The 18,493-nt window shown below is 51.2% G+C and overlaps 1 protein-coding gene across 2 annotated transcripts in view; it reads left to right on the plus strand.

The window, feature by feature from the left end:
* Positions 1-17,714, plus strand: part of CDC42BPG (CDC42 binding protein kinase gamma) — a 57,664-nt gene extending 39,950 nt beyond the window's left edge. The window contains exons 21-37 of one of the 2 annotated variants that reach the window (XM_060269735.2): positions 836-888; positions 1,708-1,812; positions 2,556-2,630; positions 4,529-4,634; positions 4,875-5,008; positions 5,517-5,656; positions 6,999-7,080; positions 7,896-8,112; positions 8,332-8,394; positions 9,534-10,121; positions 11,932-12,029; positions 13,184-13,268; positions 14,311-14,431; positions 15,502-15,619; positions 16,294-16,426; positions 16,580-16,665; positions 16,987-17,714. In XM_060269735.2, coding sequence (XP_060125718.2) covers positions 836-888; positions 1,708-1,812; positions 2,556-2,630; positions 4,529-4,634; positions 4,875-5,008; positions 5,517-5,656; positions 6,999-7,080; positions 7,896-8,112; positions 8,332-8,394; positions 9,534-10,121; positions 11,932-12,029; positions 13,184-13,268; positions 14,311-14,431; positions 15,502-15,619; positions 16,294-16,426; positions 16,580-16,665; positions 16,987-17,043 — 2,261 coding nt within the window. In that variant the 3' untranslated portion in view covers positions 17,044-17,714. The remainder of the gene's footprint in view (positions 1-835; positions 889-1,707; positions 1,813-2,555; positions 2,631-4,528; positions 4,635-4,874; positions 5,009-5,516; positions 5,657-6,998; positions 7,081-7,895; positions 8,113-8,331; positions 8,395-9,533; positions 10,122-11,931; positions 12,030-13,183; positions 13,269-14,310; positions 14,432-15,501; positions 15,620-16,293; positions 16,427-16,579; positions 16,666-16,986) is intronic. The other variant, XM_035097811.3, reaches the window with a different exon arrangement.
* Positions 17,715-18,493: the final 779 nt, after the last annotated feature.

Consider the following 18,493-nt stretch of genomic DNA (forward strand, 5'->3'; position numbering starts at 1 on the left):
TTCAGTCCATAGGGTCAGGTGTCTTGTGAAGTGCTGTAAAATACCCACAAACCCTGGGGGATTCTATGGGGAAGGGGCTTAGCTCAGCAGCAAAGCACCTGCTTGGCATGCACATGATCCCAGGGTCAATCCCCAACATCTCCAGGTAGGTCTGGGAGATGCTGCTGCCACTTTGTGCAGGCAACACTGGGCTAGATGGAGCCATGTTTCTGTTCAAATCAGGCCGTTATTCAGATCCATGAGGGCTGGGACCTTGCTTCCCTTTCATGGTAACACCCTTGCTTGGAGGGGGGGTAGAGCATCTTCCTTGCCTGCAAGAGGCTCCGGGTTCAATCTCTTCCAACTCCCTGCCTGACACCCTGGAGAGCTGCTGCTGCTGCCAGTCAGTGTAGACCGTATTGAGCTAGAAGAGGGGTCAGCAAACTTTTTTAGCAGAGGGCTGGTCCACTGTCCCTCAGACTTTGTGGGGGGCCGGACTATATTTTGGGGGAAACAATGAATGAATTCCTATGCCCCACAAATAACCCAGAGATGCGTTTTAAATAAAAAGCACACATTCTACTCATATAAAAACACCGATTCCCAGACCGTCTGCGGGCTGGATTTAGAAGGGCCTTAGTTTGCCTACCCATGAGCTACCGGTAATAAAAAAATAAGGCATCCCCTGAAAATAAGCCACCATGTGTGTGCTTTTGAGGAAAAATAAATATAAGATGGTGTCTTATTTTTGGAGAAACATGGTAAATGGACCCAGGTTCCTGTGCCGGCCAGTAACAACTGTGGTTAAGAACAGGGCCCATTCCCAGAGTGTGACCTTTCTCTTCTCTCCTGACAGGCACCAAACACCAAGGACCCCTGATTCCGTTCCTCTCCTTCCGAAGTACCAACGTAAGTCTTTTTGTGTAACAAAGATAGTCTTCTGTACTATAGGCGACTCTCAGTTTATGCAGGGGATAAAACGTTCTGGGGATCGCTCATAAAGCCCAACCACTCAGTGGAAGGGTTACATTAAATCATATGTTTGAATGTTGTCTAGAGACAATGGATAAAGCAAACACCATTAGATGCACTGCTGGCTAAGTGTTTAATGGTTATTGCATTTGTGTGTGTGTGTTTTTTTTAAAAAAAACCAATAAATGGCAGGTGAGATTGCCAAAGTCTCTTTTCCCCAGACACCCGCTCCCTTTCCACTCCCTTTTTTCATTTTTTAAAAAATGTGCATGTTTAATGCACATAATTTGTGAGCTATACTTTTATCTGATAATGTCAGTTAGAGAAACCAAGAGGCAGGATCTCTGGGCTCAGGAGAGAAGTGACATTAGAATTGTACTCCTTCGTGAGAAGGCAGGAAGAGCATGCCTGCTGGATCAGTCCAAGAGGTCAGCATCCTGTTCTCACAGTGGCCAGCCAGATATAGATGCCTGTGGGAAACCCGCAAGCAGGATTCAAGCACAAGAGCAACTCTCCCCACTTGTGATTCCCAGGAATTGGTCGTGCAGAAGCTTTTACTGCCTCTGACCGTGGTGGCAAAGTATGGCCATTGTGCTTAGTAGCCATGGGTGGTCTTTCATTCCGTAAGGAGGACCTAGGCCTGGCCCAGCAGAGCTGCTCTTGTGTTCTTAGGGCTTCTAGGGAGGTTTGTATGTTAGCAGAAATCTGAATCATGTCCAGTTAAAACTCCGCTGCCCATGTCACCTTCTTTTCCAGAAGGAAGCAATCGTTTTTGGGGGTGCCCCAGACTCCCAGGAGGCTCGGAAGGCCACTGAAGAGGCCCAGCTGCACCCTGAAGGGCGGAGAAGCCTGCGGTCCAGCGTGAGTAGCAGTTTTGGCCATCCCAAAACAGGCATAGCTGTCAACCCTCCCGTTTTTTGCGGGAAACCCCCTTATTTAAATCCGTTTCCCGCTGTTACCCCAGATTGTAAAATATCCCGTAAATCTCCCGGATTTTAAAGGAAGCAGCTCCTCTCCCTCCCTGCCGGCCAGGGACGCTCCACTTGCCCCCCCCCCCCCCCGAGAGCGAGCAGCCAGCCGCCGCCCCCCGGTAAAACACCTCGCTCGGCGGCTGGCTGCTCGCTCACTTGCCGAGTGCTGCCAGAAATCGCCTCTGCGCATGCCCGGGCATGTGCAGAACCGATTTCCGGTGCCCCGGACATGGGCAGAGCCGGCACCGGAAATCACTTCTGCGCATGCCCGGGCATGTGCAGAGGTGATTTCTGGCAGCACTCAGCAAGTGATCCCTTATTTTTAAATCCGAAAGTTGACAGCTATGCAAAACAGGCCAGCTCTGGAGTGGTGAGGCTGCCGTTTTCTTCTTGGGTGGCTTTAAGAAATGATTCATGAAGGAGTTGGTGGCCATTCTTGACTCCTGCGGGAGCTTCGTGAAGAAGGAGTGTATTTTGTCTGTCCTGAATCTTCCAGTTGGCTGTCCACAGGTTTGAGTGTTATGCATGGTGCCGACAGTGGTGAGGAGGTGGGTGTTGGGAGGTTTGGAGACCTTCAAAGACAGAGGCATGATGGTCTCTCCCCCTGTTCCCTCTTCTCCCCTCTCTCCAAAGGTGCCACATTCAATGTCTTCCACCCAGTCCATCGCAGGCTCTTCAGAGAGCAGCAACAGTTCTGGATCCTTGAAGGTAGTGACAAGCTCTTGGCCTAAATGTATTCCCCCTCCCCTTTGTTTCTGGACTGAACCCCACTTCTGAGGGGGCTGCCCTTTTTCCTCCTCAGGCCTTTCCAAACTGAGCTCTGGACGGTGTAGCGGAAGGATTCTTAGTGGTGACAAAAAGGCACTTTGTATATGTTTGGAGGGAGGAGCAGGGCTGACTCCAGTTTTGAGGGAGCCCTGCTGTGTTGAGTGGATTGAGCAGATGTCTCTTAGCCGCCATCTTGAATTTCCCATCATGCCGCGAAGTGATGCTGTGCTAGGTGCTCTGAGGCATTGTGGGAAAACGGAAGTGGCAGGGGGGGCCATGTCCAGGGCTGGTGGGCCCAAGATCTGCTCAATTACTGGGCCTCACTCTCAGGGCTGAGGGGCCTCCGGAGGGTTAGTTTGGTCAGAATCGAGTATACACTTCCAGAGCTAACACTAAATACATTACTTCTGGTAAATAAGCAACCATAGCCGCTAGAGGGACTACAATCTAGACTACAATTCCCATTGGCATGCAGTCTGGGTGGCTGATGGGGGTTGTAGTCCAAAACATCTGGAGGGCCCCAGGTTGGGGAAGGCTGCCCTTGCTTGGTCAAGCCATTTTTCAACTGCTCTATCATAGTGGTTCCCAAACAAGGCACTGCTGCCCCCTCCCCAGAGAAGATACCTAAAGGGGCACTGGAGGTGTAAATGCATACCTGCCAAGTTGCTGTCAGAGAAATAAGGGACCGGGCCGGAAATAGCAGCCAGAAGTCGCACTGCAGCCATTTTGGAACTGGGCAGAGCAGCATCAAAAGTCGCTTCTGAGCATGCTCCACCCAGTTCCAAAATGGCCGCTGCGCCAGAATAAACCGGGAAAAAACAAAACAAATCCGTTTTTTCAGCTAGGAACAGCTGGGAAAACGGGGATTTCCCAGGGAAAACGGGCGACTTGGCAGCTATGGTAAATGACTGCCAGACTTTGCACAACTGGTATCACTGCATCAAGTTCTTCAGCTTTGTGGAATTAATTAAACTGCATGGTTTCAATTGGATTTCGATTGCATGTGCAATTGTTAACTGCTTTGAGTTTTCGTGTGTTGTTCTATTCCTTAGTGGGTCATGCAAACTGCTATTCTGAATAACGGCAGTAGGGTAGGGGTCACCGCGGATGAGTTTATGGAACCAAGGGGGCAGCAGCCCCCAAAATTTTGGGAAGTGCTGGTCCGTTAAGTTGAATAGCTTTAATAATTATACCCTGCCCTTCCCAGTCAAGACCAGGCTCAGGGCGGCTAACAACAAGAATATCAAAGCAAGCATAAAAGAAACAATTCAATTAAAATGCAGATTAAATACAAATTTAAAATTCAATTTTAAAATTAGGAATCTACAAGTGAAACCTCATTTAAATATCTGTAGGATAAAGCCTTAGGGGAGGGTAACACCAGGGTCAGACTGAGTCAGTCCAAAGGCCAAGCGGAACAGCTCCGTCTTGCAGGCCCTATGAAAAGATGACAACTCCCGCTGGGCCCTAGTCTCCTGAGAGAGAGCGTTCCACCAGGTCGGGGCTAGTACTGAGAAGGCCCTAGTCCTGGCCGAGGCCAGTCTAACCACCTTGTGACTCGGGATCTCCAGTATGTTATTATTTGTGGACCTTAATGTCCTCTGTGGGGCATACCAGGAGAGGCGGTCCCGTAGGTTGATCTATCTTTGGAAAACCCCCCAAAGAAACCTGTTTGCTCTGGTCCCTGCACTTTTAAGGAAGGGGTGTCTTAACTTTTATGATTTTGTGTGTGTGTGTGTGTGTGTCGTGTCTATAACTTTAAAATAATTGAAAGTTGCCTGGAGCTAAATAATATGTCTAATCCTTCCTGCGCCCCCTTCTCTGCTCCATTTCCCCAGCCCAAGTCGCACAGCTTCAAAACCCACAGCTTCTCCACACCCACCAAGTGTATGCGTTGCACATCCCTCCTGGTGGGGCTGGTCCGGCAGGGCTTGGCTTGCGAAGGTGAGTGGTATCTTGCCAGGTGGAGTGGGAAGGGAATCCGGGTCAGGGGAGGGTCTCTAGGTTCAATCTCTAGGTAGGGATGAGAAACACTCTTTCCCTGCCTGAAGAGCTATACAGGGTTGGGGGGGGGGGTCTATTGATTCATATTTTTTCTTTAATTCATAAAATTCATACACCATTGCAGTGGCTCAGAGGGGGCCTGTTGGCTGCCTACTTACGCTTCCTCCTCCGTTTTCCCAGCCTGTAACTTCGTCTGCCACGTATCCTGTGCTGGAGGGGCCTCCATCTGCCCCCTACCCCCTGAACAGCTCCAGAAGACCTTGGGGGTCAACCCAACAAGTGGAACAGGGACAGCATTTGAGGGGTTCCTGTCGGTAAGAGGTTGAGTCTCCCCTGAGTCTGAGAGAGTTTGGAGCAGTCCATGTGGACAGAGTGGCTGTCGCCAGGGCAGAGATCTGATTGGGCAACATTCAGCCAAATATATACCAAGACCCCCGCAACGTTGACTGCCATGTCAAAAAGGGGGAGAAAATGGAAGTGGAGGCATTGCAGGAGCCCAGCCTTCTTGAGGATGAAAATTGCTCCCCTTCTGACCATGAAATTGATCATTGGATGAGTGGGAAGGGGGAATAACCTTCCTCAACTGATTTGCTAGGAAGAGGGAGGGGCTGAGTGCCTGGGATGGGTCCTGCGAGATTGTGGGGTGACCGGACCAGCTTTTGGCCGCACACCCTTCTGGCATGCAGCCCCCAGTGATTTAGCCAATGGTGGTCAAAAAAGATTCGCCACCCTTGGTATAGGTGATGCTGGAAGGTGGAATGGGGCGGACTCCTTGCAGCTGAAATAATGTTCTCTGATTGTACCACCTTTGCTCCCCAAAAGGTGCCCAAGCCTTCCGGGGTAAAGAAAGGCTGGCAGAGGGCTTTTGCCATCGTCAGCGATTTCAAGATCTTCCTCTTTGATGTGCCAGAGGGGAAGGCGGCACAATGCGACGTAAGCATCATGCACGTTACAGACATGAGGTAAGCAGGGGCACCGTGCGCAGGAAGTGGCGCCGTGGGGTGGAGGTCTGATGGAGCCTTAGTATTATCCAGGAACCCTAAATGAAGAAGGAAACCACCCATTATCTCTAGGGGTGCCCAAGGAAAGACCAAACGGTTCCATTCCCCCCTTCTGCTTCTTTTCGTTTGTTTTGATTCCACTGGTTTTCAGTGGGATACGCAGCTGGGGTTGTTTTGCCCAGAATTCCATGCTTTCCACCCAAATGCCCTCTGCTTCGATTGGCAAAAGCTGCCACAGCAACAGGTGCCACATAATAATACCCCTTCCCCATTTGTAAGAACTTGATCTTTTAGTTCAACTTCGGAACTCCCTGTCGATTGACGTCGCTGTGCCCTTTTCAGTGCCTGCTAAAAACATGTTTAGAAAGTTGATGCAAGATTTAACTTTTTGAAAGTCTGAAATCATTGCTGTTAACTTTTCCTTACCGAGAATATTATTGCTCTGTCTGTGTTGTAAACTGCTTCAAGGCTTTCTTTAAAAACAGTGTATGTACATTTAATGAAATAAAAAATAAATAAACGCAGGCATCCCTCTAATCCCCGAGGGGAATTAGACACGCCAAATGTCATAACCATGGATGCCAGGTGATATTGGGGGTGTGGTGGGGAGACACACCTTAGCTGGTGCCACCACACCGTGCACATTTTAGGAGAACTCAACCCAGGAATTGCCATTTTCAGAGGTAGTCCTTAATTCTCCCTTGTCACCTGGATGAGGGAAATAGCCCAAAATGAAAGAGGGAACAACATCGCCAAAATTACCTCATTCACTAGGATGGGGTGGGACATAGAATCATAGAATCGTAGAGTTGGAAGAGACCACAAGGGCCATCCAGTCCAACCCCCTGCCGAGCAGGAAACACCATCAAAGCATTCTTGACATATGCCTGTCAAGCCTCTGCTTAAAGACCTCCAAAGAAGGAGACTCCACCACACTCCTTGGTAGCAAATTCCACTGCCGAACAGCTCTTACTGTCAGGACGTTCTTTCTAATGTTTAGGTGGAATCTTCTTTCTTGTAGTTTGAATCCATTGCTCTGTGTCCGCTTCACGGAGGACGAGGAGAGCCGTGGCTCTCCAGAGGTTGTTGCACTCCCATCTTACCTGACTATTGGCCCTGTTGGTTGTGGCTGATGGGAATTGTAGCCAAGAACATCTGGAGGGCCCTGGGTTCCCCATGGCTGCCCTGAGGTAGCTTGCTGTGGTTGTGGTCCTGCAGATAACACAAGGCTCCTCCTCAGCCTCCACTCAGGGGAGAGAGGGATGTCTCTAAGGCTTTTCTAAGGTTTTTCTTTTGGCAACAGGGATGAACAGTTCTCCGTGGCTCCAGTCCTGGCAGCAGACGTCATCCATGCCAACAGCAAAGACGTGCCCTGCATATTCCGGGTAAGGAAGAAGGGAGGAATGGAGAGAGGAGCCCCCATTTACCAGAATACATTTTTCAGATAGAATTTCTGAGGTGTCTCTTTTCCTCTAGGAAAAAGAAGGCCATTCTCTTCTGAATATTCTCCAACATTTTTTTTTTTTGTGGCACTTGCCATTCCTCTCTGCCAATCTCCTCACCCCGGCCACCTTTCACACAGCCTTTACCAACCTGGCGCCCTCCAGATGTGCTGTACTACAACCCCCCATCAGCCCCCCCACACCACAGTTGTGCTAATTAGGGATGATCAGAGTTGTAGTCCAAAATATCTGGAAGGCAGCAGGCTGGCGAGGTTCCCTTTAGAATAACGTGAGATCTGGGGCCTTGTGGAGGATACGGAATGGAGGTTGGGCTGCCATTCGATGGCTACCCCTGACCCTCGTAGGGCCAGGAGCAGCAGCAGCAAGAAACAAACGGAACCTTAGGAACCCCCCCAAAAACCTCAGCACTATAAAGCAGAATAAGTAAAAATCTCAATACAACTAGCAACGGTTTCCAAAAGCAATTACGGAGAACATAATATCACCAACGTGTTAAAAAATGCAGAGCAGGGGAAGAAGAGATCTGGGTCCTAGCAGGGAGCTGGGGTACCTGAAAGCCAGGCAGTCAAGGCAAGGATTCCTCCATCGGGGTAACCCTGAGCCCAGCTCCCCTCTGCCTCTCCTCCTCCACCACCACCTCTTCCTCTTCCTGGCAACCTTTGGATGACCTGGGGTTTCCTCTGGGCTCGGATTGCCCCTCGGGGGCCAGAACAACTTACCTGTGCCTCCATCCTCAGGTGACGGCCTCTCAGCTGAGCTCCCCGCACACAACCAGCTCGATGCTGTTCCTGGCTGACAGCGAAGGGGAGATGAGGAAGTGGGTGGAGGTTCTGGCGGAGCTGCACCGCATCCTGCAGGAGAACCATCACCACGACCGCACCGTCTACATCCTCAAGGAGGCCTACGACAACACCCTGCCCTTCATCCCCCATGCCCTGTCGGCAGCCATCATAGGTATGCAGGGAAGAGGGCAAGCTTTGCTTTCGGAGGGAGGGAGAGGGTGCTGGAGGCAAAGAACCCTGAGCTTTCAGCCATTGGGGCTGAGCAGCGCTTGGGCAGGGGGCCCTCAGCTCTCCTATCTATGAGATGCCTGATCCACCCAAGGGCAACATTTTTGAGTCCCTAACCGAGAGGAGGAAGTGTGTTTCTAATGTCATCTGTTCCCCTTTGCAGACCGAGAGCGGATCGCTTTGGGTACAGAAGACGGCCTGTTTTTGATTCACCTCCGGACAAATGGTTTAGTATTGTTTATATTTCGAATTACATATTTGGGGGGGGGGCGCGTGCTGTAAACTCTGAAGGTTTTTAACTCCTCTGGAAACTGTAGCATAGCTGTCAACCTCCGGATTTGAAGATAAGGAAATCCTATTGTGCTGTCAACTCCCGGATATGAAAGTAAGGGCGCTGAATAAGGGAATTTCCCGCAAAAAAACGGGAAAGTGGACAGCGCTGAACTGTAGCACTGTGAGGGGAATAGGGGTCTCTCAGCACTCTGAAACAAAACACAATTCCCAGGATCCTTTGGGGGGACTGTTTAACCTATTAAGATGGATATCCTTCTTGCCTAGTCTAGACCTGCACCAAACTGCTCCCTCCCTCACCCAGTTAATTTTTTGCTTGCTAGTGGCAAAATTAGTGATACAAATTTTGAGTCATCACTCCACATTTAGTTGTTAATATTGAAACCACCTCTATACTTGACTCAGTCAGAGTTTGTTTTCTATTCTCCTTTTATCGATCTGTAAATCATATCGGCTTTCCCCGCCTGTGCTTTTTTTTAAAACCAATACAGTGCAATTGCATCTTATGCACATTTAACTTGTGCAATTTCAACCACATGTGGTCGAAGGCAGGCTGGTTGAAATCGCACGACTTAAACACAAAGCACATTAAATGGGGAACAAGAATCTCTCCAGGTCTGGGATGCTCCCGCGAGATCGCAGGAACTTGGACAGCCCCGCATGATCTCGCAAGAGCATCCAAGGACCCCCCTCCAAGCCAGTGCACAGAGAGGGCCTTGTTTCCTAAGCAGGGCAGAGAGCTCAAAAGCTTTTTGCACTGGGGAAACCTGGTGCAAAAATAGGATTTAAGAGCTCTGCCTTGCTTAGGAAACAAGGCCCACTCTGTGTGCCAGTTCTGGCAGCCCTGGGGTGCTCATGTGGTGGTACTGTTCCAAAGACTTGAGTATGTGTGTTTTTGCATCTGTGCAGAACCCTTGGTTCAGAGGAGGAGGAATTATTGTTCACTTCTGGCCTGTGCCCACCCCCGGTCACCTGCCGTTTCCTCCCCACCCTCTGCAAATCCACAGTTCCCGTCCTCAGCTGGTAACGGAGTTGTGCCTCTTCTTTCCCTGCCCCTAAACCCCCCCATTCCAGATGTGCTTCAGGTGGGGGACTGCCGCCGGGTGCAGCTGCTCCTGGTCTCTCCCAAGGCCCAGCTGCTCTCCGTCCTCTGCGGCAAGAACCACAGCCTCCGCATCTTCTCCTGGGCGGAGCTGGAGACCCCGGAGGCCATGGGGACCAAAGTGGTGGAGGCCAAGGGCTGCCAGGCAGTGGCCGTGGGGCTCGTCTGCCGTGGGACCACCCCCGTCCTCTGTGTGGCCTGCAAGCGGCAGGTCCTCTGCTTCCAGCTGACGGCCACGCGGCCCCCCCACCGGCGCATCAAAGAGATCCAGGCCCCCGGCTACGTGCAGTGCTTGGACATCCTGGGCGACCGGCTGTGCGTGGGATGCCCCTCCAGCTTCTCCCTCTACCCTCTGCTCAACGAGGGACCCCCCGTGAGCCTGCCCCACCCCGAGGACCGCCGGGCGGCCGCCGTGACCCACATGGAAGCGCTGAAGGCCGTGGAGGTCAGCCTGAGCGAGCTGATCCTCTGCTTCAGTGGCTTTGGCCTCTACGTGGATGGGCAGGGGCGCAGGAGCCGCCCCCAGGAGCTGATGTGGCCTGCACCTCCCCTCAATTGCTGTAAGTGCTCCTTTGGTTGGGGTTGGGGGGGTCTTGATTGTTTAAATATACTCATGGTTTATACTCATGTTTCTCGCTTTGTAGCCAAAAAAATAGTCCCTGCCCAGAGGCTTTCGTCCTAAAAGGCATAGCTGCCAAGTTCCAGCCTGAGAAATAAGGGACTGGACCGGAAGTAGCCGACCGGAAGTAGCGCTGCCGCCATTTTGGAACTGGGCGGAGCATGCTCAGAAGCTACTTTTGATGCTGCTCTGCCCTGTTCCAAAATGGCTGCCGCACCAGAAGTCACGCTGCGGCCATTTTGGAACTGGGCAAAGCAGCATCATAAGTCGCTTCTGAGCATGCTCCGCCCACTTCCAAAATGCCTGCTGCGCCAGAATAAACCGGAAAAAAACAAAAAAAATCCATTTTTTCGGCTGGGGACAGCTGGAAAAACGGGGGTTTCCTGGGGAATACGGGAGACTTGGCAGCTATGAAAAGGACACGACACACAAGGAAAAGGGACAAGGAGGGAAGAGGAAGGGAAACAAACCCAGGCACCAATAAAAGCAATTGTTATTGTAATGACCAGCTGGCACAGCTCGGGTCAGAGGTGCCTGATGGAGCTGGACGTTTGGCAAACCTGATGGATTGAGTCTGCTGCTTCCGAGGCTCTCCCACTGAAGCAGCCTAAGGAATGGCTGCCCCCCCCCAGGTGGCAGCACAGGGAGGAGGCCTGGTGGTTGGCAAAGAGGCAGAATCTCAGGGCTTACCCACCCTTAGCTTTTTGCCCCACTCTTTCCAAGCACAGATCTGCTCTTAAAAGCCCTGTGCTTATAAACATGCAAGCAGGATTTGAACTATGAGTAACAGTAGGGATTGAAGATTACAATAGCTTTGTTAAGGTTTAAGAGATAGAAGACGGGGTGCAGCAGAGGGAGAGAAACAGAAACACCATGGGAAAGGGGGTGGGAAGTTGGGAAGGGGGAGTTTTTTATTATGTAAACTAACATAATAAAAACTTTAGTGAAAAAGCTCTGTGCCTGAGCGTTCTTGGAGAATTCACCGCGAAAAGCCACTCTTTAGTGCTCACTCAGAGCAAACGTCAGTTTGGGTTTCCTGCAGACTGCAGTTGTTCCGATTGAGCTTTAAAGAGTGGGTCTTTTTGCAAGGAAAGCTCTGAAGCAAAAAAAAGAAGGGTGCTCAGATATGGAGCTTTAAGGCATGTGCCTAGGGAGAGCAAAGGACAGACAAAAAAGAGCAGAGGATAGATAAGTGTGGATAAACCCTTAGTGGAGAAGCCAGGCCATTGGTCTATCTATCCCAGTGCAGTCCACTCAGACTAGCCAATATTTCCCATCCCCTGCCTCTGACCTGATCCTTGGAAGTGGCGATGTCACTGGGGGTCTCTGGCAGGTAAAGTGGGGGCTCCATCGCTCGGTCAACGTCCCACCCACTAATAAAGAGTGTACCAGTAGTGTTGGGTTTGGGGTTTTTTTTTGTTTCTGTTTTATAATAGATACAAGATTATAACCTCTAGCTGTGGCGTGCAGCCTGTGTTTTCTTGTGGGGGAGGAAATCAATGGAAATGTTAATGTTTTTCAAAATTAACTAAAGAGTGCATCAACCCAGGCAAGACTTGAACCCAAATCCAGAGGCAGGTACTTTCATCTGCCAGGCTGAAAGATGCAGCTAGAGGGTTGTGGGTCCATACGTGTCGGCCCCACCCCAAGCGCCCAGATCTTTGTACTGCCGACTGCAACACTGGATGGATGAGGGGAGATGTGCACCCCAGCCCAACAACAGTCTTCATGTCCTTGTTGCTCCCTCCCAGGTTACAATGCTCCATACCTGTCAGTATTCAGTGAGAACGCAGTCGATGTGTTTGACGTCAGGAAAGCTGAGTGGATTCAGACGGTGTCTCTGAAAAAGGTCTGTGGGGGTTTATTCTGGGAGGTTTTTTGGTTTTAATCCCTCCCCACTCCCCATTTAACTTCATTTAACTCTTCACATCCTTGGAAGAAGAATCCAAGGATGAATCTTTTCCAAGAATCCAAGGATGAATTTTTCCCAAGAATCTTTTCCAAGAATCCTTGGAAAAGACCCTGATGTTGGGAAAGATGGAGGGCACTAGGAGAAGGGGACGTCAGAGGACAAGATGGTTGGACAGTGTTCTCGAAGCTACGAACATGAGTTTGACCAAACTGCGGGAGGCAGTGCAAGACAGGAGTGCCTGGCGTGCTATGGTCCATGGGGTCACGAAGAGTCGGACACGACTAAACGACTAAACAACAAAACTCTTCACATCCTTACAGCCAATCTCAGGGGCTGAGATTGGTGGAGGGGGTCCTCCACCCTCAGAGGTTTAGGGTGGGGGACAACCTGGGACAGGGCCTTCTCTGTGGCAGCCCCTAAACTGGGGAACTCCCTCCGCATTCCCTCCCTCCGTACCTTCATTATGCAGCTTCCTGCGAATGCTGAAGGCGCACCTGTCTTCCCGGCTTTTGACACTTGAGATGTATATTTTTAGGACTCGTATCTGTGATATTACTGTTTTTGATATGGGGTTTTAATTACTGTAAGCTTCCCTGGGTCCTTGGGGTGCAAGGTGGGTAATGATGATGATAAACGAATGTTTTGTTCGCAAGTGTTTTTAATTGATTGATGGCCTTTGGATCAATGGACCTGGCCAGTCAAACGACTTTAACAGTGTGACCCAATGCATGTCTACTCAGAAGTAAGATGCATTGAGTTAGTTCCATGGGCCTCACTCCCAGGGTTGCAGCTGTCCTCTTACCTATTTTGCACCTGCGTGCTAAAAACATGATTGTTTTAGTCAGGAATAACTGATGAGGTCCAGGGTCCTCTGGTGGGTGGGTGGGTGTGCGGGGATAGATTGAGGGCTTCATCTCGGGGGGGGGGAGGGGGGGCTGTCAGCATCGTCCTAAGCTTTGCAGAATTGCCTTCTCATGCTGCAGGGAAGGGGGTTCTGCCCCAGGGAAGGTTGGCAAGTACCCCATCCAGAACAAAACCTTTTCTCTGGAAATTTCATATTTCAGAAAGGTGTCCCTTTCTCTGCTTCCCAGGTACGAGCACTGAACCCCGAGGGCTCCCTTTGCACTTTCGGCAGCGAGAAGGTCCACCTGACTTACCTCAGAAGCAAGGCAGCTGGTAAGTGTGGGGGGGGGGGTGGGGAGCAGGGGAATAGGTGAGGGACACACACACACAGGTGGCCCAGGGCTCAGGTTGCTTCCAGGCAACTTTCCCATCCTGATGTGTTAGCGGGTAAGTTATATGACATTGTCCGAAAGCAATTATCACCTCACACTTTCCAGGGCATCCCCCCTTAGTGGGGTGGGAGAACTGAAAATAATGCCAATATATCTCACATCTGGAAACCAATGTGCCTCTTTGGTTGCAGATAGTACATGGGTAAAGGTAAAGGGACCCCTGACCATTAGGTCCAGTCGTGACCGACTCTGGGGTTCCGCGCTCATCTCGCATTATTGGCCGAGGGAGCCGGCGTATAGCTTCCAGGTCATGTGGCCAGCATGACAAAGCCGCTTCTGGCAAACCAGAGCAGCACATGGAAACGCTGTTTACCTTCCCGCTATAGCGGTTCCTATTTATCTACTTGCATTTTAATGTGCTTTCGAACTGCTAGGTTGGCAGGAGCTGGGACCAAGCAACGGGAGCTCACCCCGTCGCAGGGATTCGAACCGCCGACCTTCTGATCAGCAAGCCCTAGGCTCAGTGGTTTAGCCCACAGCGCCACCTGGTAGATGAGTCTAAGAAGCCCGGAACACAAATTTTCACAGCCCTCTAGCAGCTATGGTGGCACATTTACCAGAAGTAATGCATTTAGCATTAACTCTGGAAGTGTGTACTCAATTCTGACCAAACTAAGCCTCATAGCATTAAAAAATGTACATTAGAATGACACCGGCACTACCCCAAGTATCATAGAACCATAGAATTGTAGATTTGGAAGGAACCCCAAGAGTCATCTAGTCCAACCCCCTGCAATGCAGGAATCTCAACTAAAGCACCCCGAACAGATGGCCGTCCAACCTCTGCTTAAAAACCTCAAAGGAAAGAGAGTCCACTGCCTCTCGTGGGAGGCTCTTCCCCTGTTGAACAGCTCTTACTGTCAGAAAGTTCATCCTGATCTCCTTTCTTGTAGCCACTAATTTCTCCTCCCTACTGCCTCCAGATCAGGATGAATTTGAAATCCCCCAGCCGACGGACAACAGCCGGCGGCACCTCATGAGGACCAGGCACAAGCGCCGCTTCTCCTTCCGGATCTCCGAGGAAGACCGGCAGCACCAGAGGAGGTGAGGCGCGTGGTGGCCGTCTTGTCGGTGGGGGTCTCTGTCACTACTGCTATTGCATTAAGGGCTAAGAGGACATGCAGACCTTTTCAAAAGCCGGCTGCAAGGGGCCTTTCCTCCAGGGCGGAGACGCTTGGAAGGAAGCATGCATGTGAAATAAGCAAGGAGCAAAATGTTGGTGGGGTTGGTTCAGGGACCTTGGCATGCGGCAAGCGGGGATGTGGGGCGTGTACATGAGAACACAGTAGAGGACTCCCAACGAAAGATCCAATCTCATCTTCTAAAAGGGTTTTTGTTTTATGCCAGGCTTTAAAATGCTTGTCTTATTGTCTCGGAAAGCTGCTTTACGCTTTATTATCGCAGTGCTTTTGGCATGCGGGTTTTCATAAGTGCTTCTTTTAAATACATTGCCGTGTTATGGAATGAACGTAAGAGACCAGAGGAGCCCATCTAGTCCAGCATCCTGTTCCAACCAAGATGCCCCAGTGGGAAACCCACAAGCAGGATCCGAACCCAAGAGCAACTCTCCTTTCTTGTGGTTTCCAACAGTTGGAATTCAGAAATGTTACCGCCTCCAACTGTAGAGACCGAGGAGGAGGCCAAGGCTAGCCATGGTGGCTAGTATATTATGCACCACTTGATTGTAAAAAAACAACATCAAAGCCATTTACAAAAGAGATAAGGCAATGAATTATCAGTAAGAAAAATGAGCAACCATAATTTAAGACGTTTGAAAAGTTAAAACAACAATTTTATTTTTTTATATATAGCTTTTATCCTCCCCCATGAATCTGGCCAATCCAAGTTGGTGGACATTGCTGCCTCCTGTGGGAGTGAGTTCCATAGTTTAACTATCCATTTGTGCATCTAGCTCAGTACTGTCGACACTGACTGGCAGCAGTTTTCCAGGATTTAAGGCAGGAGTCTTTCCCAGCCCTGCCTGAAGATGCTGCAGGGGATTGAACTCTGGCCCTTTCCCTGAGTAGAGCTGCTTCTGCCCCTGGATGGTTTGTGTTCCCCTTTTCCAACCCTACAACCCTCCCCCTTCCTGCTAGCATTATCGTCTCTTGCAGGGAGATGATGCGCGACCCAACCCTCCGCTCCAAGCTCATCTCCGGCCCCAGCAACTTCAACCACCTGGTCCATGTCGGGCCGGGCGAGAAGCACCACCAGCTGCAGGACCTGCATGTGGTGAGTTGTGTGGCGGACTCAGAACACGCTTCCTTGCTGCAGGGGTTGTCCGAGGGGGGAAAGGGCAGCCTCTGGTTTTAAGGACATAAGGAGGGCCTGCTGGATCAGGCCAGTGGCTCATCTAAAGCCAGCATCCAGTTCTCATTGTGGCCAGCCAGTGGGAAACTCGCAAACAGGATTCAAACACAACAGCAACTTTCCCCTCCTGTGGCTTCTATTGAGAACCATCGTTGCCAACTCTGGCAGCAGAGCCAGCGCCTTTGTGGCTAGTAGCTGTCACTAGCCCTCCATGAATTGGTCCCTCCTCTTTTAAAGCCACCCAAGTTGGTGGCCCTCCCTGCCTCCTTACAGGAGCGAATTCCAGTTTAGCTCTGCGCTGCATGAAGAAGTCCTTTCTTTTCTCTTGTCCCGATTCTTCCAACATTCAGGTTCTTGAGATGCCCATGAGTTCTAGCATTATGAGAGAGGGAGAACTATTCCTCCTCTCTCTGCTTTCTCCATGCCAGGTGTAATTTTACGAACTTCTGTCATTCTCCAGCGCTGAAATCTGGTCCTTCTCCGTTGAAAACGACAGGTCCCAGCATCCTTGGGTCCCCCAACCTGTTTGTGCTTATTCTCCCCCCACACCCTTCCTTCTCCCTCAAGTATGATCCTTTCACGTCCTCTGTTTCCAGGCCCAGGAAGAGAAGAGGCGAGAGGCTCAAGTCCGGATGCGCTGCAGCAGCCTCTCCGAGACCCGGCGCCCCTCAGCTGCGGGCGGCACTAGCAGGACCCCGGGAGCAGCTGCTCCATCCTTCTCCTCCTCCTGTAAGAGAGCCCATGGCAAAGGGGAGGCAGGGACCTCATCCAGGGCCACAGGGCTCTGCTGTGGCCCAATGGCACACAAGCAAGTGGGTTTTTTTGGGGGGGGATGCAGGTGCCAATTCTTCTGCTGAGCTGCCCACCCTCTTGTCCCCGCAGTAAAGCACAAGTCTGGCAGCTCCATGTCTGATGACTCCTCTGCTGCTGCTCCGAGCTTTGGCGTGGGCAGTGCCACGCTGGCAGAGGTAAGGCATCCCTGTGCAAAAGGGGCAGGAGGAAACCGGGGCCTGGGTTCCTGTTCTGCCCTTTTGCATTCCCCTCTCCCATCCCTATTCTGCACCAATCCTTGCCTCTTTTCTCCCAAGAATCATAGAGTTGGAAGGGACACAAAGGCTCAGGAATCAAATGCAGGAATCAAATGTTCAGACGGCAGTGGGAAAAGGCCATCTCCCTACCCACACAGGCCCTTGCTAATAGGATGCCCACCGTATAAGCGCAGGGCTTTCGCACTCCACTGTTCCCCCCCCCACACACACACAGAAATGTGTATTCTCCTCTTCTGGCAGATCTTGGATAAAACGCAGAGCCTTCCTCCGTGCCCAGGAAGCACCAGTTCCACATGATGGGAGGCATCACTGCCCGGCTCCAGACCTGCCTTGGACGGCTCTGGCTCCCTTGGCTCTGGTCACAAAAATGTGCCTCCCTGTCTGGACTCAAAGGTCAAAGCATCGCCTGGCACAACATGCCCAGAGGCAGCGGGAGACTGCCAGCCCTTGTGAAGCAGCCTGGATCGCAGCACTTGAGCCTTCGAAGGTGGACCGGGGCTGGAATGGGGGGTCAGCCAGCCTCCCATGAGGATGCAGCAAGAACTTCTCCCACCCCACATCTCAGGGAATGCAGCAGGCCACGCCAAGCTGCCTCAGCACCTCTGCTCCTGCCCCCCAACTGCCCCACCAGCTCCCTCTTCTCCACATGCACCTGACACCCACACCCACACACTGCAAAAGCAGCAACGGGACCAGAACCCCCCTCCAGCCTCGATGGAAACATTTTAAAGAGAGTCCCTAACGTTTACTTTTTACAAAAGCTATGCTTCTTTCAGCCATATTCTACGTAAAGCCTGAGACCATTGTGCCAGCAGCAGCAGCAGCAGCGGGGTGGTGTTGGCAAGACAAATGGGTGCCCTTTGAGGGCCAACTTGCTGGATGTGCACCCTGGCAGGGACAGAGAGACCCTCTCAAGGGATGGCAAAATCTCAGCCAGAAAGAAAATGCATTAAAGAGTTAAAAAGACAGTGCCACTGGCAGGTTTTCTCAGGGGTGGGGAGTCACTGGATAAAGGGGCAGAGGGGATAAAAGGTTTGAAACCACACCGCTCCTCCATCAGTCTGGTGTAGCCAGTGTGGTGTAGTGGTTAAGAGCGGTAGACTCGTAATCTGGTGAACCGGGTTCGCGTCTCCGCTCCCCCACATGCAGCTGCTGGGTGACCTTGGGCTAGTCACACTTCTCTGAAGTCTCTCAGCCCCACTCACCTCACAGAGTGTTTGTTGTGGGGGAGGAAGGGAAAGGAGACCGTTAGCCACTTTGAGACTCCTTCGGGTAGTGATAAAGCAGGATATCAAATCCAAACTCTTCTTCTTCTTCTTCTTCTTCTTGGCATGAAGTGTGTACGAACAAGCACAGAGTGGGGCGCCTTTTTCACCTTCACTGGAGCTGCTGCGGCTGCACTAATCAAATTAAAACCATGGTTCGGCTTAGCGCAACATGCAAACCTCGGTTGGTTTGTTTCACTCCCAACAAACCATAAGCTGGACCCAAGGTACGTTCCTTGCTTGCAGCTCGTTGGTAGCAAGGCCAGCTTCAGCGCAACTAGCTTAGCAGGGACTCTGAAGTCCAACCATGGCTCTCCTCTGGGAAGCAACGGCAGAAGAATATGAGGAGCAGCAAAGTGGGTGCTGTCTCTCCCCCCCCGGCTCCCCACTTGCTGATGCTTGCCAAGTTGCGGCTTGGCTTAGCATTTTAAGAGGTTTGCTGGATGAGGCCAGTAGTCCATCTGGGTCAGCATCTTGTTCTC

The sequence above is a fragment of the Zootoca vivipara genome, chromosome 16 (assembly GCF_965207765.1).
Source record: "Zootoca vivipara chromosome 16, rZooViv2.hap1.1, whole genome shotgun sequence".
In the NCBI taxonomy this organism is placed as follows: domain Eukaryota; kingdom Metazoa; phylum Chordata; class Lepidosauria; order Squamata; family Lacertidae; genus Zootoca; species Zootoca vivipara.